General features: G+C 38.4%; 1 protein-coding gene across 1 annotated transcript; it reads right to left on the reverse strand.

The window, feature by feature from the left end:
• Positions 1 to 1,925: 1,925 nt before the first annotated feature.
• Positions 1,926 to 19,657, reverse strand: PNLIP (pancreatic lipase). The gene is made up of 13 exons (XM_045802838.2): positions 19,599 to 19,657; positions 19,421 to 19,466; positions 17,917 to 18,071; positions 13,060 to 13,182; positions 10,909 to 11,043; positions 10,069 to 10,180; positions 8,757 to 8,876; positions 8,521 to 8,640; positions 7,912 to 8,030; positions 5,647 to 5,776; positions 3,994 to 4,102; positions 3,273 to 3,437; positions 1,926 to 2,053 (listed from the first exon to the last, which is right to left on the reverse strand). The coding sequence occupies exons 2-13, from the start codon at positions 19,464 to 19,466 to the stop codon at positions 1,990 to 1,992; spliced, it is 1,398 nt and encodes a 465-aa protein (XP_045658794.2). The 5' UTR covers positions 19,599 to 19,657; the 3' UTR covers positions 1,926 to 1,989.
• Between the last annotated feature and the right edge of the window lie 874 nt (positions 19,658 to 20,531).

Here is a 20,531-nt window from a genome sequence, read left to right on the forward strand (position 1 = left end):
CTACCCTCAGCTCTGTGTCGTATGTTTAACTTCTCATGGGACATGGCAGTCGGATGTCTGATGACCATCTCAAATTTCACATGACTAAACCTGACCTCCCTCCTCAGATCTGTTCCTCCCAATCCAGTCCCCATTTCAGTCAATGGTATTTCCATCCTTCTGGTTGCTCTGGCCAGAGCCCCAGGAGTCCTCCCTTCCATTCATACGTTCATTCCTCCTCCACACGCAGGGTCCATGTTCTGGCTTCATACCTTGTCCAGGAGTGCACCCTGACTGGGGTAAGCCAATGGGCACATTGGCTCCAGGTCACGGGCTATTTCCTAGGGGATCTAGGTTTTCCCAAGGGCATTTCTCAGGCCACAGGCCAATCAGAGTGAGTCTCAGTGATTTTGTTTGGGAAGATGGGGAGGGAGATACACCTTTTGCCTCTTACTGAATGTGAAAGAGAAGGTCTGGATAGTCTTAATTGTGGTAAACAGCCCTTCTTCAATTGGGAGAGGAGCCAGCCTTGGTATAAAACCATTAGACACCAGACACAAGCGAGCATGAGAGCAGAAAAAAAGTGGCTCTTGAAGAGGTCAAGATCATCAAAGCCTGAAGCTTCCCCACCTCTGGGCTTCCAACCATGTGAACCAGTACATTCCTTGTTGTTCAAACCACTTTGAGTTAGAGCTTTCGGTTCCTGTGGAAGCATCCTGATTAATACAGATTAATGGTTCTCAGAACAAGTCTTCATGCATTGATCAACTTGCATATACTTTGGTAAACACAGAATGAAAAGCATTTTCACATCTCTGTTGCTTTGCCTGTATTTTTCCCTCTTTCTGGAGTGCCCTTCCTACCATGTCGTCTTGGCAAATCCCCACTCACCTTTCAAGACCTAGCACAGATGGCTCTTTTAAGATATTAGTGATTGGACAAGGCCTAGTTTTAAATACCTGACTCTAGTGAAATCATTCATTCTTTCCATTAGTGAGATGGTCGTTGAGAAAATATTTATTTGGTCTCCTACTACATGCTAGGCATTTGCCAGCCACATACAACACGCAAATGCCTTAAGGAGAGATATGCAGACAAGTAAACAAGGAATTCTGATCTAGAGAAAGAAGTTCTGAGATGGAGAAAGTTCTGGGTGCAGAGGGGGAGCCTTTCATCCAGTCTTAGGGGGTGTGGAAATGGAGGTGAAGAAAGCCTTCCTGGAAGAAATGATGTCTACCTTACAGATTTAAGAACCAGGAAGAGTTCAACAGGCAGGAAGATAAGAGAAAGAACATCCTAGGGAGAGGAAGAGTTTGTACAAAGGTCTAGCAGCATCTGAGATCAGGGCCCTTTTGGGGGCAGTGCCAAAACGTAGATTTCTAGAAGGAATGTGATGAGAGATGATACTAGAGTCCTCGGTTCAAAATTAGACAAGAGGACCTCGAAAGGCTCACTGAGGGATGTGGATTCTTTCCTGGGGACCATCGGGAGGCTCTTTGATTTGTGCTTTAGAAAGATTAAAAAGGCTACAGAGAGGAGAGGGGCTTGGGGGGGCCTACTGGGAGCAGGGAGACTGGTCAGGAAGCATTGGATCTGCTCTGTCCTTGCCTCCTTATGTGCCATCTTTCCTGAAATGTCTGATTAGGAGCAGACACAGAACATAAAGAGTATAGGAACGTGGCAAAGGTTGGTACTTGCCACGTGTGCACCCAGGAGGGGGTCATCTTGGATCTGGAAGTCTGCCTTAACTGGTCTGGATGACACCAGTAATATTAGCAATGGACATGATGTCAGTGGCAAGTAAACCATTTTCTCAAGCTCAAATGCCACGTAAGAGGTAGCAAAGTCAACTGTTATTTGTGGTTCTTCAGACCAACTCCAAATTTTGGATTTTAATCACATTATCCAAAAGAGACATGGGGAAAAAGGACATGATAACAAAGGAATGGAATGCTTCAGCACTAGATTTTATTAACAGTAAGATGGGCAGTGGTCACATGTCAGTGACTCCTAACATGGGGTGAGAGTGAGCAGAACATCTTCCCTCACGGTTTCTTGACTACAGAAGTTGAACCTAAAGAGAGAAAACAAAAGAAGGTCAGTTTTTCCTGGTGCACTGCTGGTGCGTTGAGCATAAAGACAGCCTCTCATGTCCCCAGTCCGAGCGAGAGCCACTCCCTGTACCCGAGACCAGACATTGGCCAAGGGAACACAGACCTCTTCTGTATAAAGGACTGAATTCTCCTTTCCGATGTTCTTTCATAGCTGTGCAATAGCAGAGAGAGGAAGTGTCATTGGACGCCCCTAAGGACAGGGCGCGGTCACGTGTCATATCCTAAAGCATCTACTAAGCACTTGGCACATCACCAGTCAATACAACGGAGGAAGCGTAGGGTCAGCAGCGTGGTAAGAAATCAGCCGGGAAATTTCTGAGGTCCTGGGGTTACATTCACTTGGCAATAACTGAATTCCATTCAATCACTGAATTGAAATGACTAACATTACTCATTCAGACTGAACAAGAGTGAGCTTGTTTGGGAGCTGAGTTTCTTTAATAACATATGTAAGCGTGTGCAAAGTGCCTGGCGCGTAAACGGTGCTCGGAAGCGGCTCTCTTCTTTTCACCTTCATTTCCCTCCCCGGGGTCTGAGGGCTGGCAGACTCGCAAATAGAAAAGTAAAGGTTAAACACTACTAGTGCTAAAGGACACAAGACATGAAGGGCACACAAGATCTGTATATGAATAAAGGTGAACTGAATTTGTTTTGTGGTAGTTAAGCACGTGCTGGAGTCAAATTCCCTGCCTACAAAGTATGGCACTGAGCCTTCATTTAATTCTCTTTGATGGAGACAAGCATAGTACCACCATCCCATTACCACCATCAAAAGGGTAAACATACCCATTACCCCAAATTACTCTCCTGTTCCTTGGTAATCTCTCCTTTTTGTCCCCTCCCATAACCCCTCCCCCCAGGCAACCAGTGACCTGCTGTCAGACACGTAACACAAGGCACAGTTGCTAAATGAAATCACTCTTTTCATCTTAGGGTCATGAAGCCAGTTTCTCAATTTAACACTCAACTTGCATCAAATGACACGTACTCATCTACAAATCTCTCCAGTTCTGCTCTGAAAGTTCTGCTCTTTTTCCTAAAGAAACAGGAGGTACTAGGAAGCCACCGTGACCATGGCTTAGGAGAAACGCTGTTGCAGACTGAACCTAAAGTAGACTTGCAGCGGGAAAAGCACGGGTGGCTCAGTACCGCACATCTCTTTGGGTTTTTATTACTTACGATATTCCATCGTTTCTTTCCACCACGATCTTGGAAGCTCCCACTCTGGGTAGAGTTGGATTGATCACGTTGTTGTACCAGATAAATTTAACCTTCTGCAAATCTCCAACATCCACGTCAGAGTCGAACTCATTGGAGTGCGTGTTGTCTGCTTGGAGAGTGCCCCTTGGGGGTTGAGAAGTTAATGAAAACATATGTGAACATACAAAAATATACGTATACATATATGTGTATATGTTTCTAAAACAAGCTTACAATGCACATTTGCTATTCTAATGTTTTAAATAAATGCAGACATGTGTGCCAACTCGCTGACAGGTCAGTCGCCAACAATAACTCATATTACTTTAAAGTCACCCTTACTTCAATAAAACTTCAAATATGTTTTCGTCATAAACCTCCCACAACTTAATAAATGATGACATCATCGTATCATCTTTTCCTGGTTGTTTTGTGGGCAGAAGAATTATTTACTGATTATAAATCAGGTGCCGTGCATCAAAGCAAATGTCAATGGTTTTCTCAGGAAATAGCAGAGAAAAAAGTCAGAAACAGAATTCTGAAATGTACTAAGGCGCAAGATAAAACGATCCCTCCTTGGAAGGACGTGTGGTCGTGCTGTACTCCTGCCTAGTTATGAATGAACGCTTATGTCCCTAACCTGCATTATATGTGCAAAGGATTCCAACATTTAAGGGGCGCAGGGTAACACTTTACTCACTTGAAAATTTCATACTGTTTAGAATTTCCTTTATTTCCAAACAAAGAAACAAGCACATGTCCTGTAACCTTCTTCCCAGACAGTGTGACAGCTACCTTGTACCTCCAACCTGCACAGGGGGAAGATATTTGCAAACTGTCAGCTTGTAGAGAAGATACGCCAAAAACAGGCTAACTTGGATGTCACTGCTGCCAAATTTTGAGTAATTTATATATACTATTGGTTGTTCTTCTAATCAAATAGTCTCCTTTATCTAAATGTTCAGAAGCTAGGCATGGGGCCAGGCGAAGAGCACAGAATCTTTCCAGAGTCAATAGATGTCAAGTAATATACGTCAGTCATATATTTTGCTTTCAATTTCTTTACCCAACAATTTATTTTTGAATATTATAAGAACTTTATCTTAAAAGAAAGTAGGAAAGGGGCACCAGGGTGGCCTAGTGGGTTAAGCCTCCAACTCTTGGTTTTGGCTCAGGTCATGACCTCGTGGTTGTGGGATTGAGGTCTCTGTGTCCGGCTCTGGCCTCAGTGTGGAGTCTGCTTGGGTATTCTCTTTCTCTCTCTCTCCCTCTGCCCCTCCCCAGCTTGTGCCACTCTCTCTCTCTACAATAAATTAAATAAATAAAATCTAAAAAAAAGAAAGTGGGAAAAGGGTAGAGCATGACATTTCCATCAATTCACTATTTTCTTTTTTTTTAAGATTTTATTTATTTAGTGAGAGAGAGAAAGAGCACAAGTCAGGGGAGGGACAGAAGGACAAGCAGACTTCCTGCTGAGCAGGGAGCCCGACGTGGGGCTCGATCCCAAGATCCCGAGATCATGACCTGAGCCAAAGTCAAATGCTTAACTGACTGAGCCACCCAGGTGCCCCTCAATTTACTATTTTCATGGTAAGTACTATTTTACCTATTTTCATAAATCATCGCATTTTAGAGTCCTGTTGTCTTTTTGTCTAAATTGTCTACATTTATTTTAAAAATTCTATAATTCAGCTTTCCCTTGCCATTGGAAATGTATTAAGTTATGGTAACCACTTCATGGTACTAGTCAATAGTTAACTAGCAGTTTATGCCATTTAGAGCTAGCCTGGGCCAAACTGAGGAGGGAATAAAACCTGGCTTTAGTTTTTATAGTGCAGCCAACCCCACTGACTCCAGTCTAAATAGTTTTCTTCCTCTGTGACCCAGGAAGGAACATGCCTCACCACCCATCCCTGCACCCTTTCATCTCTATTGCCCACGGAGTCTACCAACCTAACAGTTCTTAAGTCTGTCAACTCCCTACCATTCCTGCAACCTCTGCCATCTCTCTCCTGGATGACTTTTCTGCTTGTACAAAACTTCAGAATTTTGCTTTAGGGAAACTTCTGACTGCATTGGACGAGTCTGGAATGGAAGAAGCCTCCTGAATTCAGCACCAGAATCAAATAGGAAGAAACTCATTTTTCTATCATCATTAGTTCAGGCCCCCAAATTCTGCTCTGTTACCCCAAATGAGCTAGACTTATATTGAGCACAATGGCTTTCGAAAAGTTTTCCATGTTGAGAAGGAGCGCTTACAACTTTTGTATGAAAGAGCAATGTCACACATTTTCACCAAACATGACAAAATACATAGCATTATGAACTTAAGGCACATGTAATAGAGACTTACGGGCAAAATTGCTGGCGTCACCAGTGTTGAGATAAAATACTTGGTTCACTCCGTTTGTTTTTCCAGAAAATCTGTCAGCATAATGACCCATCTGCGGGCAGCCTTCGCTTGGGCAGGGGAAGCACTTGTTCTAGGGGAAATTAACAAATGATGAATGAGGACACTCTTCCTTTTAATAGCACGCCATCTTTTTCCATTTGTGGTTGCAGTTCAAATATTCTAAAGCCAATTCTGTCATGATGGTAAAAGATGACTTTCGTAGTGTTTCAGCCAAGGTAAAAAATGCATTTCCCTAGTTACAATGACAAATTTGACTGTTAAATAACACAATACTAACAAAAACATAAAAATCACACAAAAAGGGAATTTAAATATATATTTATACATATATTTTAATCTTTTCTCTTTTGCCTCTGTAAGTTGCTCAAGACATCCATTTGCCTACAGATGGTTAGAATTTATTTTAGAAAGATGGCAAAAGAAAGAGCAAGGGGTGATAATCAGCTCTGATATGCAAAATAGGACCCACTAGGAGTCAGGTTTTTCTCAAATTTTTCAGCTCCCGCTTTAGCATATTAAGGTCTGAAGGATTCAGATCTCAGAATTCTCCTAATGAGAACAGAAAATGCCCCAGTTGGCCTTTAAGTCTTAGCTGTGTGGTTGGGGTGTGGAAAAAATATATATCACTTAGGAAAATGTCCTCTTTCTGGGCCAGGAATTATGGGAAGAAGAGAGGAAGAGGGAGAAACAGAGTGGGAAGGACAAATATCACTAATCCTTCAGTGGAGGGGCAATCCTGCTCCACAGAAGAGGCAAGGGGCAGATTCTTGGATCAGTGAACCAGACGGGGACTGGGCCAAGTCTTAGGGTCTGCATCCAGCAAAAGCTAAGTAGAGACTGAGCCAGTCAGGAATGCCAGAGCCATATGGGGAAGTTGGCCAAGACAGAAGAGTAAATGTGCCTAGACATTATCTGCAGACCCTAGCTACACACCCATCAATAATGCTGACCCCCAAGTCCTCCCCTCTGCTCTAAACACACATGGACCATCCCCACCATGATCACTGTGCCCAATACCAGCTTGGAGAGAAGATGATAAAGGGTTCCAAAGGCTGAGAAATATGCAAAACTGACAACTTTTTCTTATAAAAGTGTCTGAGTGTCACCTGAAAGGGCTGTTTATATTACTGAACCAGACTAAATTTTAACTGAATGAAACCTAAAGCTTCTTTCCTTATTTTCCCCATTATCTAGAGATTGGGGATTTGGGAACACAACAAAAATAAAGTTAAACCAAAGAAAGGGGGTGGTGATCTTGTTGTGTTTATAAGCTGTACTGTGAATAAACTATGCACCCCCCCCCCCCACAGCCAACAGTTGCTGAATGTGAATTATTATATTTTAGATTGTGAGCTAAGGAACTAAAAGGTATCATCTCATTAAATCCTCCCACCAAACCAACGGAGTCTACCATTATTATTTATGTTTAGAAATGAAAACACTGCCCTAGAGAGAGGTTAAATATTTTGTCCAAATCGTTCAGCCATTTAATGGTGAAATCAGGTTTCGGATCCTTTCTCTTTAGCACTAAGTTATACATCTTGACAATTATGACTTCACCCGGTGTGTTACTTAAAATTTTATTTATTAAATGACATAGGTTGTATATTTTTATTTGAAAAAATTGTAGTGAAAGGAAGAGCAATAAAAATTAACAGGCAATGGATATGTCATTTTCAAGATTACATTTAAGGATCCTAACCCAGATACCTAGTGAATACCCAACAAGATGAAAACTCATAAGCAAGCAAGCAAACAAAAACTTGAGACTGCACAGACATATCTACATGCACATAATGATATAGTTTTATAGGGTCAGCACTTCAGACAAGTTTTCCATATTTATTAGCATCCTGTAGCCATAGCTCAGATTTCCATAGACTTTTTTTTTGTTATAATTATTTCTTAAACAAGTTTGAACATTTGCCTGATACATACTGAAGTGATAGGGAACAAGGTAGACATGGGACATCTTAGTATACAAGAACATTTCTCTAAAGTTCTCCAGTGTCTCATCACTATTATGATAAATATATATGGCAACTATACTTCAATTAAAAATAAAAATATGTATAATTAAAAGTATAAATAATGTGGCAATCATACAGGGACACTCGCTGAATGCATGTTATGTATAGTGGACTACACCCATCACGAGAAGTGATGGTCACAAAATTCTTTAGGTATAAAGTGGAGTCTACTTACTGCGGTGAAAACACTGTAGGAAGCACAAGGGAATCCAGCAAAGCCAGTGGGGTTGAGGATGCTATCAGAGTAATATTTATAGCTTCTTAAGTGATTACAGGCCACAAAGTCACGAGTCCCTTTGAAATCAGACAGTATACATTAGCAACAGATTTTATTTTTCCAAGTTAATGTCACGATTAAAACATGGCTGTTGAATAGATTTTTCTAATTCGTGTGAACTCATGGTGGTCACAGGACAAAATCATCTATGAAGTATTTATGATTTGTGATGCAATTAGAAGTGAAATACTATTTAAGATTTTAACAGTAATGCCATAAATGAAATGGAAAAATAACTTCAGAAGGAAGACATAAGTACATATAGATGTAAGCACAACTTAATAATGCATTCCCTGAATTAGATCCTCGGAAAGTTGACTACAAATACATTTTCTTTCTATAGTCTCCTCATGCCTACTTTCCCCAGTGGAAAGTCTGTATTTTGGGTCAAAAGTCCTTTGTTGTAGAAAATGTGAGACCTGTACCAAAATATTTAGCAAGTTTAGCAAAAAATGAAACACAAGTTTTCCCCTAAGAAAATCTCTTCATGCACATAAAGGTTTTTACCTTCCCAGATCCCATCAATGTCAACAATCTGAGAGAGAATGTTCTTCTGACATCCAGGCATTTCTTTTCCTCCATTTGGAAAGAAATCTAGGTGGCCTACATTTTGACTCATTCCAAACCCTGAGGAATATCAAAATATGAGAAAGTTGATGTTGATGTATAGACTCAAAACACTCTAAAATATTCTAATATATGGACTCAAAAACTACTCGTGGAAGATGAATTGAAGAACTCACCCATGTTGGGGATAATAGGGGCAGCATCTGTGTGAATTACATCCACAAACTGGGCATCACTGGGGTCCAATCGGACTAATTCGGGTGTGCCCTCAAAGCAAGGCTCAGCTGGATCCAACCCTAAAGTAAACAGAATATGTCATGTTCATATCAGTGTACACCCACATTGACCTTTCTTCATTAATTATCTACCCAAGCACAAGCATTGGTGGGAACCATGACTTATACCTGGAAAGAGATAAGCTAGCTCTTCCCAACCTTATCATTTTCCTACACTTCCTGTGTCTAATTTTTTATTTGCATTATAGTGAATTTTCCTCAAACCATGGAATTTGGCTCTACTTATGGATGCTTAGTCCCTGGGACAATGCTGGCCAATAAGAGCAGTTATAAGGAAAGAGACAGATTCTGGAGACTCCTAAAAGCTGGTCAGGATAAAAGAGTTCCCATTCTACTGTAAAATCCTGTGAGGGCAAGGACTTTGGTTTTCATGGTCACCAGCACGACAGCTTTGCAGAGTGCCTGGTTGAGCACAGATTATGAGAAAGAATGTTCTCTCCAGCAAATTAATGTTAGACATCCAGATGCCCCCACCAACCCAAATGTGACCAGTTTATCCAAAGTATTGATACTTTGGATAAAGAGAATCAGAAGGTCAGAGACAGAGTGGGACGATGGAAGAGGAAAGTGGTTGCTCCCCGAAATAGTCACCTCTCAGATCCAGGATAGCGAAGTCTTTCTTATAAAGTTGCAAGGTTGATTTAGGGCCTGTGTATACAACATGTGACCTCATTGGCCAAATGCAACCAGTCTGAGGTTTGTGAAATGCTATTTTTTATCTAACTAGAGCATGTGGAATTGGTTAGCCTGGCCTGACCACCTGTCCCCTGCAACGCTTGGCTTGTGGTCAATGAGGATTGGGCTAATTATCAATTGCTATTGAAGCAGAATGTAATTAATTATGCATTTTTGAGTTCCTTGAGTTTAATTCTATTAATTATTTATTCTGTTATTTATGCTATTTATTCTATTCATGAAACTTTCTCCTTTGTGAATGCCTGACAACAGGAAAACCTCCCAATGTTCTTCATTAAAATTTATTCACATTCAATATATATATATATATATATATATATATATATATATGGCTCTGTAGGTCAAAGATCAGTATTGGCAAAAAATTTACAAAGCCTCAGAACATACTGATTTCTGATCATGTGGCCCAATTCAGAAAATGTCAAATTTCCATCCTTTTAGACCCCATATAGGCTACACTGAGTCTAATTTTTCAGTGTTCACTGTTTTGACCAACCTGTGATTCGTCCAACAGTCCCGTTGGTCCTCCTTCCTGCCTCTCCAGCTGCGTGGGAGCCCAGGCTGTGCCCAATGATGTGGACATTGGAAGGTGAGTACCCAAGTGCTGACTGTTGGAAAGAAAACTTCTTCAGAATGTTTTCCAATATTGCAAACTTCAAGATGGCCACAGAAGGAGATCCTCACAAAACGTGAGTTTTAAGAAGACAAGCTGCCCCTCAAAGCAACTGATTTTCATGACTTTTTTTTCAGTTATCATAGAAAATGGCAATGGTCTAATGTTTAAGCTGGTGGAAGTCGGGCTCTCTTTTGTTGTTTTACCTAGAGGAACCCTTACTGGGTATGAGGAATTGTTACCCCGAGGTGGCGAAGCAAATATATGGGTTAGCAGATAATGATGAAAGAAATTACATAAGCACATTCCTATTTAACATTTTTTAAGGTTTTAGTTACCAAAGCAGGTTAGCTTGGTGTCATTGTGCTTCTGTTAAAAAAATTTAAAACAAAAACAAAACCACGGTAGTTCCATCTCGAAGTTGACATTATCACACCAACTTGGTTTAATAGATGGTAAAATTAAAGGGATACTGATGGAATTTGGTAGAAACAATCTACCTGGTTGCTTGAGTAACATCACTTAAAAAAACTCGTGTTTTGACTTTAAGAGGCATATTGATGAAGCCCAAATCTAGATTGATTGATTGATTGATTGATTTTATGTTTTTCTTTTCAACCACAGGGAAAGCCAAATCTCAGTAGAGGAATGTCTACAGCATTTTTAAAAAGAGAATCTGGAGAGCAATGTGCATGGACTTTTATACAACCTAGAGGTAGTTACCTTAAGAACTTCAACAAAATATGCCACTTCTGCCCCCACAATCCGGATGTTCTGCGAGGCCTGCGTGTAACCAGTTCGGGAGCCACTTTTCCAGTCCACACAGATGCAGTTCACACTTTCCACTGTGAACAGGTTCTGATGGCACAGACACAATAAACAGGTAAAGAATTCAGGATATTTATTAATTAATAATGAACACATTTGAGAATGAGGGCAAATATCCTCCATGACCTATACAATATCAAGCTTATTTTTAACCCCAAAACAATGAACAAAACTTCTAGTCTGTTATGGATATGAAATTCCTTTTAAAGTTTAACACTAGCTCCAAATTGAGGGTTTGGCCATAATGGGAACTGTATTTTTGGGATATCTACTGTAACAGATGCATAGACATTTGTTGCAGGAAGAGATGTATAAAGTGGGGTACAGTGGATTGTCTCATTAGAGCATCATAAATGTCATAAGCCTACATTGTCCCTTACTAGAATGCATCCCAGGACATTGTCCCTTACTAGAATGCATCTCAGGACATTGTCCCTTACTAGAATGCATCCCAGGAATGTTTTGTTCACTGCTGTATCCTCAGTGCCTCAAATAGTTCCTGGTACATAGTAGGTGTTCAATAAGTATTTATTGGATGAATGAATAAATGAAATGCTATGTTAGGACCCCCTTAAATAAATACATTGAAGGTAAATGAGTAAGCTTTCCCATGATGGACAAACTAATCAAAGTTTTGGATGAACATATTTTATCGTACATTACAGATGGGTTACTTCACATAAAAGCATAACCTACCAGATATTTACTGGAAGCTTTGCTTGATGCAGGTCAATGATAGTTTCATGAACGTTAGATCTGGCAGGGATTTTGTTTGTTTGGGGGTATGTATATTTATACATATCCCCACCTTTTTCCAAGAAGACTTTCAGAAGAATGAAGCAATCTTAGAAATCATCTCCAATTCTTTTATTTTACAGACAGAAATCTTCAAAAAGGGAAAATGATTTGCTAATGTCATGGTTAGCTAAGGATACAGTCAGAACTAGAGTAGGACCTTTAACCTTCTAGGTTAATCCATTTGTTTCTCCATCATAAAGCAACCATATTGTCAAAGCCAAATCATGCCAGAAAAACAAATCAGCTTTGGGGATTTCAAAAATAAATTGTGTACACATATCTAAAAATTTACATTCCCTTTGAGCTAAGAATCACTTTGTCTTTTTCCTTCATTGTTGTATAAAAATCTATTCCTACCCTCCCCCCAATAATCATCAGCTTAAATTATTTTAGAAGACAAGTTAGGGTTTTGTTGATTATTTTTCAAAACTTGTGAAGTGAAAACCATTATTTTGGCTGTCTTCAGGATCAGTAGATAGTCTCTAGGGTTGATTCAATCCAGCCTTTGGCTGTGTCATAGACAGGTCTGAAATTAAAAGTGTTTAGGAGGATCTTTGTGTCTTGTTTTTGGGACCTCTGAAGGAATGACTGCACCTGTGTGCCATGCTGGCCACTAACGCTCGGGGAATAGATGAATCAAGGATAATGTTCCTCAAGCACCAGCAGTTGCTAGGAAAAATTGCTCTATTTGATTTTCTGTCTTTTAATTCTTAATTATCATGGGCACATAGCCAAAGGCAAATTAAAGAAAATTGGATCACTATGGTTGAAACAACAGAAGCTGAAAATGAGAACCCACACAGTTTTCCTAGATATTGCTACCAGCAGAGATCAAAGAGTAGCAAGTGAAAATCTAAGGAAAACAATTAGTTTGGGCAAAATAAGTTATCTTAGTTCTTCACATAGAAATTAAAACCTATTGGAAAAATTAAAAGTTATTAAAAATGCAACTAATATTGCATCAGTATGGCAATATCTGTTGCTAAAATTTTCAAATATCTCTGCATTAGTTATTAAACAAACACTACCTAGAGCCACCAAATGCTTGCCAACCTTGCTGCCTGACTGTCTCAGGTCCCCTCCACACCCTGCCACCTCTTGGACCTCCCCTTGAGACCCCAGGAAAGTCAGGTGATCCTCTGGTGTCACAGTGGCTGGCATTTGTCCTGACTGGTTGCAACCCGTGCCTGCCCCATTGTTAATCATTACTCGAAACAATCTTCCCTTAATTGATTAACCATGTCTCACCTTGCATATATTGGCCAACCAGCTTTCTTCTCCCTTGTCTATGAATCCATGAATAATAAAGCGGGTTTTTCTATTTGTTTTGAAATTGGAGTCTGTGATAATTGATGCATCTGCAGTAAGTTCCTATTTGGGAAGAAAAGTGTTTAATGTCAAGTTTATTATAGTGTCCAATAGAACCATTTGTACGTGGTGGGAGATAGTAGGTAGGAGAAGACCATCAATACTTGAGAACTTTGTGAATAAGGATTCTCCTATTACAGGCAAGCTATTTGCGATCATCAAGTTCTAGACATAACATTTCTGCAGTTGCTCTACTCAGAATAAATGTCTGCTATAATATTGATGTAGGGATCTTGTCTCCAAACAACGGAAGGCTTTGTGTGTGTGTGTATACAATTTTACACACACACACACACACACACACACACACACACACACACACATGTTGGGAGATTATATATAATATTGGGAGAGTTTATATATATATAACTATATTCAGAATGTTTATTAAATGGCAACATAAAGGTAGGATAAAAATGATAACAAGTTACAATCAAGGCAAAGGGTAGCTGAATGGATTAAAAAAATAAGACCAATCTCTAAGCTGCATATTGGATCATTTTAGATCATTTCAGATTTAAAGACACATACAGACTACTAAATGAAGGGATGAAAAAATATATTTTAAGTAAATGGAAACAAAAAGAAAGCTGGAGTAGTAATACTTATATCAGACAAAATAGACTTTAAAACAAAGGCTATAATAAGAAACAAAGGACTTTACATGAAGAAAAAGGGATCTATCCAATAAGAAGATATAACACCTGTAAATATTTATTCACTCAACATAGACACACCTAATTATATAAAGCAAATATTAATAAATGCAAAGGGAGAAATTGACAGCAATACAATAATAGCAGGGAGCTTTAACACCGTGTTTACATCAATAGATAGATCTCCCAACTGAAAATCGATAAAGAAAGAATGGTTCTAAATGATACATTAGAACAGATGGACTTAACATATATTTATAGAACATTCTATCCCAAAACAGCAGAATAGACATTCTTCTCAAGTACACATGGACATTCTCCAGAATAAGTCACGTTAGGCCACAAAACAAGTCTCAATAAGTTTAAGAAGATTGAAATCATATCAAGCATATTTTCTGACCACACTGGTATGAAACCAGAAATCAATTACAAGAAGAGAAGTGGAAAAAGCACAAACATGTGGAGACTAAACTATATGCTATCATGGGTCCAGGAAGAAATCAAAGATGTAGTTCAATCAATATCTTGAGACAAATAAAATGTAAATGCAATGTTCACAAATCAATGGGAAACAGTAAAAGCAGTTCTAAGAGGGAAGTTTACAGTGATCCAGGCCCACATCAAGAAATAAGAAAAAGCTCAAATAAACAATCTAACCTCATACCTAAAGGAACTAGAAAAAAAAGAACAAATAAAGCCCAAAGTTAGTAGAAGGCAGGAAATAATAAAGATCACAGTGGAAATAAATCCGATAAAGACTTAAAAAATAACAGAAAAGATCAATAAAACTAAGAGTTATTTCTTTGAAAGATAAATAAAATTTGTGAAGCTTTAGCCAGACTCATTAAGAAAAAAACAGAGAGGGCCAATAAATAAAGTGAGAAATGAAAAAGAAGTTACAACTGATACCACAGAAATACAACGACTCATAGGAGACTACTACTAACTGTTATATGCCAACAAATTGGACAACCTATAAAAATGAACAAATACCTAGAAACGTATGATCTTTCTAGATGAAATCAGGAAGAAATTTAAAATCTGAACAGACCAATTACTAGTAAGGAGATCGAATCAGTAATTAAACTCCCAACAAACCAAAGTCCAGGACCAGACAGCTTCACAGGTGAATTCTACCAAATGTTTAAGGAAAACACTTATTTTTCTCAAACTACTCCAAAAAATTGAAGAGGAAAGAATGCTTCTAAACTTATTCTACAAGGTTAGCATTATTCTAATACCCAAACCAGACAAACACTACAAAAAAAAATTACAGGCCAATATTCCTGATAAACATGATGTAAAAAATCTTCAACAAAATATCAGCAAACTGAATTCAACAATATAGTAAAAGGATCATGTGCCATAGTCAGGTGGGATTTAGTCCAGAGCTGCAAGGATGGTTCAATACCCACATATCAATCAATGTGATACACCACATTAACAAAACCAAGAATAAAAATCATATGATCATCTCAATGGATACAGAAAAAGCATATGACAAAATTCAGCATCCATTTATGATAAAACCTCAATAAATTGGGCATAGAGAAGATGTACCTCAACATAATAAAAATCATATATGACAAACCCACAGTTGACAGCATACTCAATAGTGAAAAGCTAAAGACTTTTGTTTTTCTAAGATCAGGAACAAAACAAGAATGCCCACTCTTGCCACTTTTATTCAACATAGTATTGGAAATCCTAGCCACAACAATTGGGAAAGAAAAAGAAATAAAAGTCATCTAAATTGGAAAAGAAGTAAAACTGTCACTATTTGCAGATGACAGGATACTATATATCAAAAACCCTAAAGCCTCCACCAAAAAAATATTAGAACTAAAAAATGAATTCAGTAAGTTTCAGGATACAAAATAAATATACAGAAGTCTGTTGCATTTCTATACACTAATAATGAACTATCAGAAAGAGACATTAAGAAAACAGTCTCATTTGTAATTGCATGAAAAAGAATAAAATACCTAGGAATAAATTTAACCAAGAAAGTGAAAGACCTGTCTTCTGAAAATTATGACACTGGTGAAAGAAATTGAAGGCAACACAAATAAATGAAAAGATTACCTTGCTCGTTGATTGAAAGAATTAATATTGTTAAAATGTTCATGCTATGCAAAGCAATATACAATGCAGTCTCTTTAAAAACATCAATGGCACTTTTCATAGAACTAGGACAATAATCCTAAAATTTGTATGGAACCACCAAAGACCCTGAGTAGCCAAAACAATCTTGAGAAAGAAGAACAAAGCTGTAAGCAGCATGCTCTCAATTTCAAACTACACGACAAAGCTATAGTAATCAAAACAGTATGGCACTGGCACAAATACAGAAACATAGATCAATGAAACAGAATAGAAAGCCCAGAAATAAACCCACACTTATATGGTTAACTAATCTACAACAAAGGAGGCAAGAATATACAGTGGGTCAAAGACATGCTCTTCAATAAATGGTACTGGACAGCCACATGCAAAAGAATGAAACTGGAACACTCTCTTATACCATATAAAAAAATAAATGCAAAACAGAGGAAAGATGAAATGTAAGGCCCGAAACCATAGAACTCCTAGAAGAAAACATAGGCTGTAAGTTCTTTGACATTGGGTCTTAGCAATATTTTTTGCTTAGCAATATTTTTTAGGCAAGAACAACAAGAGCAAAAATAAACAAATGGGACTATGTAAGACTAAAAAGTCCTTGTACAGCAAAGGAAACCATGGACAAAAATGAAAAGGCAATCTACTGAATGAGAGAAGATATTTGCCAGTGATACATTTAATAAGGGGTAAACATCCAAAATACATAAAGAACACATAAAACTCAATATCAAAAAGACAGATTAAATAATGGGTGGAGGATCTGCATAGACATTTTTCCAAAAAAGATATACAGATGCCAAAAGGCACATGAAAAGATGTTCAACACCACTCATCATCAGGGAAATGCAAACCAAAACCATAATGAGATACCACCTCACACTGTCAGAATGGCTGTTATCAAAAAGACAAGAATTAAGCGTTGGTGAGCATGTGGAGAAAGGGAAACCCTCATGCACTGTTGGTGGGAATGTAAATCGGTGCAGTCACCAATAAAAATGGAATGGAGTTTCCTCAAAAAATTAAATTAAGAATAGAACTACCATATGATCCTGTAATTCCACTTCTAGGTTTTTATCTGAAAAAAAAATGAAAACACTAATTTGAATAGACAATTTCACCCCTATGTTCATTGCAGTATTATTTATAATAACCAAGATACGGAAGCAATGTAAATGTCCATTGATAGATGAATGAATAAAGAAGATGTGTAATATATAATAATATATATATATATATATATATATATATATATATATATATATATATATATATAAAACAATATTACCCAGCCATAAAAAAGAATGAAAGCTTGCCATTCGTGACAGCATGGATGGCCTTAGAAAGTAGTATGCTAAGTGAAATAAGTCAGATAGGACAAATGCCATATGACTTTACTTATATGTGAATCTAAAAAACAAATGAATAAACAAAACAAAATAAAACAAGACTCGTAGATACAGAGAGCACACTGAAATGGTAGCCAGAGAGGATGGAGGTGGAGGGATGGATGAAATAGGTGAAGGAGATTAAGTACAATCTTCCAGTTATAAAATAAATCAGACAGGAGGATGTAATGTACAGCATAGGGAATATAGCCAATAATATTGTAACAACTTTGTATGGTGACATGGTAACTAGACTCATTGTGGTGGTGACCATTTCATAATGGTTTTATATACTGAATCACTATGTTGTACACCTGAAACTAATACCATATTGTATGTCAATCATTCTTCAGTAGGAAATAAAGTGAATCTAAATTAAAACAAAAAGAGAATAATATCAAGTTAATGGACCTTTTATAAACAAGTTACATAAAATAATACTTAACATCACTGCCCCAAAAGTCTACAAAGATGGAAATTCCACTAATTTGTTCTCTTTTGAAAACTTAAAAATTTCGTATTCTTATGACATAAAAGAGATCAGACTTAGTTCTGAAAACAATAAGTTCTCTTACTTGGAAGTTATCCGGGTTCTCGTTAGTATATAGGAGGAAACGGGTGTTGACATCTTCTGGAGCCCAGGGCAGTATTTTGAGGGGTCTTTCCACAATTCCTGCCCATGGGGCGTCATCACTAAAGCAGCCAAGTCTTGGGAAGCAGACTTCTTTTCCTGTAATCACCCAGAAGCATTTCAAGGATGTTAGTTTAATCAGAAAGCTCTTTTTATAATGGTCTCCCCGCCAAAACATGAGTTAAACTACATTTTGTGAGATATTTACTTTCTCCGCATCCCCAGGTATCTTCCTATCGATATACTCACAAAACAGCTTCAGCATCCCAGCTAAAGACAAGCTTCTGCCCCTCATTTCTACAATGTATGACCACCTGCCTCCCCTCTTGTCTCTGTCCAGTCCCATGCTGGGACCCAGCTTGGCTTCTCAATGTGGATGTCTTCCTTGGGCCACTGGTGCCTAAGAAAAGAGCAGCCGTGTGTCCCCAGGCCTTGATAGAGAGGGGGGAGTTTTTTAATTCTTCGCAGTCATCTTCTGGTGTTGGGCTTTGGGCAGAGAGCTTAAGTTTCATGCAAATCCCAAAACTTTATATCTCTACCTCGCTGAGTATTTAGGTCTCTGACCTATGTTTGAGGAGCATTCTGGATTCCCATGATGAAGAAGCCGCTCATGAATAATCAAGCAGTAAATCCATGGTTTGCACAACTCTATGCTTGCATGTTAACCCGTAAAAGAACAATGCAAAGGAAGGGATGTCCAGCAGGATAAAGTCTAGATTAATAGCAGGAGTAGTCAGGGTGCCTGGGTGGCTCAGCTGTTAAGCGTCTGCCTTTGGCTCAGGTCATGATCCCAGGGTCCTGGGATCGAGTCACACATCGGGCTCCCTGCTCGGCAGGAAGCCTGCTTCTCCCTTTTCCACTCCCCATGCTTGTGTTCCCTCTCTCGCTCTCTCTCTCTCTCTCTGTCAAATAAATAAATAAATAATCTTTAAAAAATATAGTAGGAGTAGTAGCTGTGGTGGGGGCAGCGTTCTCAAAATGTTACTATTTGCCAGGAACCAGGCAAGATGGTTTACAGGACTTGTCTTACGTAAGTCTCACAATTATCCTGTATCAGGGGTGGTATTATACACCCATTTCACAAATGAAGATAGTGAAGCACGGAGAGGTTAAACATTTTGCTCAGGGTAGTAGCTCTAAGCCAGGGTTGCTGGATTAGCAAATGAAAGTAAAAGTCAAATATGAGTTTCAGATACACAATGAATACTTTTTAGTATAACTTTGTCACATATTCACTGATTATCTGAAATATTTATCTGAAGTTCAAATTTAACTGAGTATCTTAGATTTTATCTAGCAACCCTACTCCAAGTGCCTGTGCTCTCAACCATGCATCTTTTTTTGCTCTACTCCTTATGCCATAGTGGCTTGAATTCAGCCGTCATAGACTTTCTGGAAAGTACGAAGCAGGAAATCTCTTCCAGCACAACAGAAATATTTTTTCTTACCTGCTACTGCTCCCAGCAGCAGCGATAGGGTCCAGATTAGCAGCATCTAGATAAAGTAAAGAATATGATGGAGTCTGACTAAAGAAGTTTTTAAAAGATCGACATAATTCAAGTTCAGTTAGACTGAAAATTAGTAAATTCTAGTAAATTAGGCTTGGAAAACATGTTCCTGACTCACCGTGGCAGTTCCGTCAGGTTCCACGTGCAACCAGACAGTGCCTTAAAGCTCCTTTTATAAGCAAACCTTATCGCTTTGAGAAGTTCCATGGAAAAGTGGCATGAAAAGAGAGGACGTTCCAAGTGCGCATTTCTAATTTTAATCATAAATAAACCAAGATTGATAGAATAGGTCAAGTTTCCCACAGTACTTGTGGAAAGATGAGAAAAGGGTTCATACAGATTGTTCTCTTCCAATGAGATTACATCATGCTCAGAATCACCATAGTTTCATTGTAGTGAAGGATTCTAGTCTGCCCCCCCCTTTTTTAGTTTACAATTCTCTGTGCTGCTTTGTGGATATGTGTGAAACTAAATTATTTTCACAGATTTGATAACAGCAGTCTTGCAAACAAATACTAAAAGCTAACAGCTTGAGCAGTTTTTGTATAACCTTGCCTTGCCCTCAAAAGCACCAAATTAGAAGCCATTCTTCAAGAGGGTTCATTCCTTTTAGGAAAGTTGTTGATATTTTATTTTGATAGTCTATAGAACTAGTTTATTTCTCAACAATAACATGGAGAAAAGAATAAATGAACTGACAAAAGGAGTTGGGGGTACTTCCAAGAGCAAAGAGGTGGAATTGGTGACCTCGCCATCAAAAAAAATTAGGAATAAGAAAAAAATAAAATTCAACTTGGAAAAAAAATGGTCTGGGAAAAATAATCTGAAGGAGAAGCATTTGATAGAAAAGAACTGAAACATTTTCAGTTGGTGATAGATTGCTTAAAATAAATTTTAAAAACACTATAATGGGATACCATAATTTTAAGAGATTGGAGCCATTCAGCCTGATACCATCACAGATATAAGTTGAATCCCACGAAATTGCCACATTTGCAGGTCAAAAATGGTCAAAGAATAATTCAGTTCCCTGACAAAGTTTATAGGTACA

The sequence above is a fragment of the Ursus americanus genome, chromosome 6, assembly GCF_024610735.1.
Source record: "Ursus americanus isolate L20-20 chromosome 6, mUrsAme1.1.p, whole genome shotgun sequence".
Classification (NCBI taxonomy): Eukaryota; Metazoa; Chordata; class Mammalia; order Carnivora; family Ursidae; genus Ursus; species Ursus americanus.

Bases quoted from the DNA above. Each gene is read 5' to 3' on its own strand.
- PNLIP (XM_045802838.2), bottom strand. From the start codon at position 19,466: ATGCTGCTAATCTGGACCCTATCGCTGCTGCTGGGAGCAGTAGCAG. The intron at 5,777-7,911 runs GTAAGTAGACTC...AATTTCCCCTAG, and splicing joins CCTACAGTGTTTTCACCGCA to AACAAGTGCTTCCCCTGCCC. The intron at 2,054-3,272 runs GTAAGTAATAAA...TTCTCTCTTTAG, and splicing joins GAAAGAAACGATGGAATATC to GTTCAACTTCTGTAGTCAAG.